Raw genomic sequence first — 6,000 nt, forward strand, 5'->3', positions numbered from 1 at the left:
GCATCCAGGCGGGTTTTGAAGATCTCCAGAGAAGGAAAATCCACAACCTCTCTGGGCAGCCTGTTCCAGGGCTCTGTCACCCTCACTGTTAAAAAAATTTTCCTTAAGTTCCTGTGGAACTTTTGATGTTTCAGTTTGTGGTCATTTCCTCTAGTTCTGTCAGTGGCCACCACTGAAAAGAGGCCAGCACCATCCTCCTCACTGCCTCCCTTGAGGTACTTATACGCTCTGATCAGGTCCCCTCTCAGCCTTCTCTTCTCCAGGCTGAACAGGCCCAGCTCCCTCAGCCTCTCCTCATAGGACAGATGTTCCAGGCCCCTGATCATCCTTGTAGCCCTGCGCTGGACTCTCTCCAGCAGCTCCACATCCCTCTTGTACTGTGGAGCCCAGAACTGGACACAATACTCCAGATGTGGCCTCACCAGGGCTGAGTAGAGGGGCAGGATCACCTCCCTCAACCTGCTGGAGATGCTATTCTTAATGCAGCCCAGGATCTCATTGGCCTTCTTGGCCATGAGGACACACTGCTGCCTCATGGTCAACTTGTCGTCCACCATGACACCCAGGTCCTTCTCTGCAGAGCTGCTCTCCAGAAGGTCGGTCCCCAGCCTGTACTGGTGTCTGGGGTTATTCCTCCCCAATAACACATAACAATTGTACACATAACAATTTCTGCTACCTGTCAGGAGCATTTACTAGCTGTGATCACCCAGTCCATATTAGATGCCGTTGCTACATCCTAAGATCTGAGGTGACGGAAAGCTTATGCCCTGCTCAACAGAAACAGTATAACCCTAGGCAGAGAGACACCCTCACAAGGTGAGGGATGAAGCAACATCCCTGACTTGGCTGGAGCACCCAGGGACACTGTGAATCATCTGTTAGAAGAGGCTTAACACATACGATATAGTCACCTGCAACTTAGTATTTTGATTTGCACAATCCACTCTGGTAGAGTTTTCCTCAGTTATACAGGACATACAAGAATAGCTGTTCCTTCTTCCCACATCAGAGGCTCACCAACAAGAAAGTAAGCTGATACAGTTTTCTAATGACAAAAAAAGAGTTATATATTTTTCTGCAAGTTAATTATATTTCGCTTTTTTAAAAAAATAAAAGTTGACAAGGCAATTGTTCAGCTTGTATTGGTATCGATACCTAGCTATTTTGGCTATGATTTTCCAGAGTACACAAGCTACCAAGAAAAATGAAACAGGCCTGTGCATCACAAGGATACTTCTTTGCTTAATTCCCTACTACTGCAAGCACTGAAATTTCCCCATACTCAGCATTATTTTCTAGTGCATGTTCTAATACACTTATAACAGCTACTGCCCCTCAATTAGCTCTTGTGTTACACCTGAGCCACTGTAACAGGTTAACTGTGTTCTGTGGCTGAAGTCTTTCTGTAAGACAAAGTTACGGACTTCTTGACATGTCCTGGGGAGGACATACACCCTATTTGGTTTCTTAGTCTGCATGAACTGGAGCACTGACAATAGATTAATTCACCTTTTAAAAGAAATTGTTTTTCAAGATCTTCCACAGGTTGCAGTTCCAGAAGCACCAAAGCTTTCACAAAACCTCTATAAAGGTTGCCCAGATGCTTTCTGAAGCAGTAAAATTTATTGGTCCATTATCAAAACAGGATGAATCACTAAAACAGATACTATTCCAGTCGATTACTTACATGTAAGCAACCTTCAGGCCAGAAGTGCTTTTCTAGCAGAACAGACACCAATTTCTCTCACACACAGCCCTACCACTCCACAACACAGCTCATTAGCTAAGTCGAGTAAAAACAGTTTCTGCCTTCCCAAAGACAAAGCCTGCAATTGTACACTTATGAGTAATATTCTGGAGAAGCTACAGGGATCACAGCATAGTGAGTGATAAACTTCTGTGCTTTCTTTGACGCTGACAGCAGCCAAAATATGAGGACATCAGCGTGTTATGGCAACCATCCACATCTCGAGTTTTCCAGCCAGATGGATGGGCAGTATTAGCCAGCTTCGTTTAACACCTTCTTAAGGAGCTTCATGTGCACTAGCCTGCCCTCATCAGGCAGGTAAGGAATGCTGAATGCCATTAGAAATGTGCTGGAACATGCACGTATGACACACACAAACCAGTTAAATATGCCCCCTTTAAAACTAGATAACCAGCAGATACAGTGGTTACAGGCTCTGACAGTTTTTGTCAGGGCTTCAGAAGTAAAGATTTCAGCAGAGTTGAGGCTATTTTTTTCCAGATTGAAGAAGCAGAAAATCCTTTTTGTGCAATATATGATTAGCCTGATGAGATCTTCCAGTGGACAACACCACAATGAGAGACACAGAGAACGTCCTTCTATTCTGGCTAGGATCCTCAAAACATGATTTGAAAATGCCAACATCTCTTTCAGCTGATTGTTTATAGATCACATGCAAGCAGCTTTCAGGATAGAAACCTCAAAAAGTTTAACAAACACTAGCCAACAGAGACGTTCATACATCCTCAATGTCTTCAGTCAAGTACTGACAGCTGGGATAGCAGTTGGACATATTATCAACAGCCCTGAACTTGTCAGGAGGCAATGAATGAAAGGAAGCAGGAGAAAGGGGGAAAAACAAAAACAAAAAACAGACATAAGAACAAGCTTTAAGAGAATTAAACATACACTTCCTATACCGCGAGGCTTGTACACTCACTAGAATCACAGAGTCATTGCTCTAATGTATTTTAGGCATTCTGCAGTAGTGTTTTACCTGCTAAGACAGAACCTAACATATTCGCAGTTCATGAGGAATGTGGCTGCACATTTTCAAGTGGTTGATCTAATCTACACTTCCTGCCATCCAGTCCATAATCTGAGCTGGTATTTATCAAAGTAAGCGCTAACATAAGCAAAGGAAAGCTAAAGCTTCCCAAGTGGGAAGAGGAGTAAAAGCAAGGGGAAAATGCGATTTCCCACATCCCCACGCCAGCGGGCAACCACCTGTTGGTAAGGGACCGTTTCACGAGAATATTCCGGCCAGTGAGGTGAAGTTCTTGTATTTAGAAAAGTCAGTGGTAAAAGCTCTGCTGAGCCCAACAGGAGAAAGTTCAAACCCTGAAGGAGAATGAGATAGGGGAGATTTCCCAGGATGATACAGGCTACAATAAGCAGCTAGTAGCAGATTTGTCTTTAGCTGTGAAATACACATCTGAGCAAGACTAGATAAGAAAGTGATAACGGTATTATGTACACACTCCTCTCCTCCAAACAAATGTCACTTAATTTTAATACATTTAGCAGCCCACCCACCGTTCATCCTGTTTCTTACCAGACTCCCTTTCCTTTTTGCTTCAAGCTGCTGAACAGTTGCACGCATCTGGTTTTTTAAAAGTAAACTATCAACTCCAAAGAGATTGGCCAGTTTTACCATTTTATTTCCAGCTCCTTTAACTATATATATACAGTGCTGAAGACAGCATTATTGTCTGCAGCATCTCTGGTACAACTTATTTGCTTTTACTGGCATAATTTAATATTTAATTACATATTCACACACTTTGGCTTTATATACATTTCATTTAGCTGCTTGGGTGCATTTGCCTGGGTCCTGTCCTCAGCCAGCAGGACTGAGCATAGACATTTTTGTATATTCTTGATTTGAAGATGAGAATGAGAAGTTACCATTTTCTTCCCTAGGACTTCTTTTTATAGCTCAATGTGCTTAAAAGATCCCCTTTCCTATACAAATGACTAGGAAAGGTTACACTTCCCAGTTAAGTGTGTCAGGAGACACCATTATTTAAAAAAAATAGAAATAAAAGTAAACCTGAAGAATGAGCAACAATTTACATCCATAAATGCTTTAAATAAATTATTGAAAAACATGAATTTGTGGACAAAACAGCAGCATCACCACATTATAGATATTGCTACTACTGTTGTTTTACTGCCAGGCTCACAAATGGTCTATAGCTCTGTGCTCTGCAGCAGAAAAAGAAGCAAAATAACGAAAAGTCAGAAGGAGGCCTCTGGCATGGAAAAGAACTTAAAACTCTAGCAAAGAGGGCAAACAGTTAAATCACCTGGGTGAGACAACAGGCACCTCTCCCTGCTTTTCTGATGTTTTCCTCTTCAGCCTGTTTCCTGCTTACTGCCTCCTCCTTTATCCAGCCTTAACCTCTTTAAATTTATGATCCACATCCAGTCTTGTCTCCCTAGAGAGGAACTGGGACACAACCCACTAGTCCTTTCCAAAGATAAGAGCAGAGTTTCCTACAGACACGGAGAAGCTCAGGACTGACAAACAGAGCACTCTGTTCAAGAGTCAAGGCCCTCATCACCGCACAATGGATCAAGTGACACAGTGTCACTTGAGGGGCTATAACCTTGCTATGTATAACCTGGGTACCACTTAAACAGCTGCTGCAGCTACGGAAAGCTGCAGCTGAATATTAAATTTGATGAATACAGAAAGCATTGGACAGGGAGGGAAGTGGACAACAGGAGTAAATTGGAAGGGGACAAAGGCAGCGGTGAGTTAGGATGTTGGTGGGCACTGACAAGAACAGCTCATGGCAAAAACCACAGGAAATCCAGAGAAAGAACAACCAAGTGCATTTTCATCATGTGGGCATCCATTCACTCCATTATAACAGCACATGAGTAAGTCACGAGTTGGGCTGGTAAACTTAATCTAATCAAAGGAAATACAGCTCCTTAGATGTTGTATAATACCCAGTGAAATGCGCATATCATGTGAGAAATGATTCCACATCCTTTTAGGAAACAAAAGACTTTCTCATCAGCTGTTACCAGGCCTTATTCCCTACCAAACAGCTAACAAAACACTGTAGATATAAAACACTTTTTGAGGTATTTTACATCCTTGCTAAACATAACATATAAAGTTACATACTTTCAACAGAATCTCTCCCAGATGTGAGACCACTTGCACTATACAAAAAGTGTTGTTGTGCACCAAGGGCTGTTTTCCTCTCTCATATAAAAAAAAAAAAATCCACATAGTTCCCTGTATTCACGTGATTTCACCTTAAACCCTTTATAAATTATTGTTAATCCCACCCATGTGTTAATCCCATCCACACATCATGCCTCAAAAGCCTCCAGCATCTCACAGGTTGTGAAAGGGCACCACATGCCTGTTACCCATGCGTTCTCCTATAGTTATGCAACATAAACCTCAATTATGCGGTGCAGCAGATGTCACCTGGTGCAAGTGACTGAGGGCTGCGAGGAACCTCCTTGTGTCTGGGGCAGTGAAAGTTTAGGGTCAGTGATCACAGCCACTCCTGCTGGAGAGCCTCTAACCCGGCCACTCTAAATGCAGCTTTGGATAAAACGCTGAAAGAAAAAGGAATCACCGCAGGCCTCATTGGAGTGGGCTGGGATGGGCCACCAAAGGCACTAGAAAGGCCTGGGGAAGGTCTTTGCAGAGCACCTAATGCTCAGGTACCTGCGGGAGCACAGGGTTCAGGTCAGGCTACGGGACACTTCAGAACTCTTTCAGTAAAGAAGCCACGACGCCCTTGAAAATCCCCCTCCCCGCATACTCACGGACATACTTGCAACACTTCAAATCTAATTATACTTGCAACTACTTTTCAAGCCCTTTTTTTTTTTTTTTTTTAATGATGGGAATGAGGACTGCATGGCACGAGGGGCGCATCGAGGTCACCACAGCAGCCAACTCCAGCAGACGCAGCGGGTTGCGCCCCGCACGGCTCCGCCGTGTCCCTGGGCACGACACCGCGTGCCCCGGGCCAGGAGGTGCCACCTGCCCGCGGCGGGGACCCGCAGGCTCCCGGACTCACCCAGAAGAGCAGGTTGAGGGCGTAGAGCAGGCAGCGCAGGCACCTCACCGAGTCCTCCCTGGCCATGGCGAGCGGCGGCCGCGCGCGGCGCCATCCTCCTCTCAGCACATGGTCCGCGCCGAGGCCGGCCCGCGGGCGCCCTGCGGGGAGACGCGAGCGGCCCAGGCGGCGCCGTGTCCGCGCAGGTGGCGC

The 6,000-nt window shown here is 44.9% G+C and overlaps 1 protein-coding gene across 2 annotated transcripts in view; it reads right to left on the reverse strand.

Annotated features, from left to right (window-relative positions):
• Positions 1 to 5,948, reverse strand: part of TSPAN12 (tetraspanin 12) — a 45,703-nt gene extending 39,755 nt beyond the window's left edge. For both annotated transcript variants that reach the window (XM_088523885.1, XM_088523874.1), the window contains exon 1: positions 5,809 to 5,948. In XM_088523885.1, the coding sequence (XP_088380011.1) occupies positions 5,809 to 5,874 (66 nt within the window). In that variant the 5' untranslated portion in view covers positions 5,875 to 5,948. The remainder of the gene's footprint in view (positions 1 to 5,808) is intronic.
• Between the last annotated feature and the right edge of the window lie 52 nt (positions 5,949 to 6,000).

The sequence above is a fragment of the Tinamus guttatus genome, unplaced genomic scaffold, assembly GCF_059628265.1.
Source record: "Tinamus guttatus ecotype Peru unplaced genomic scaffold, ASM5962826v1 Tinamus_guttatus_pri_ptg000018l, whole genome shotgun sequence".
NCBI lineage: Eukaryota > Metazoa > Chordata > Aves > Tinamiformes > Tinamidae > Tinamus > Tinamus guttatus.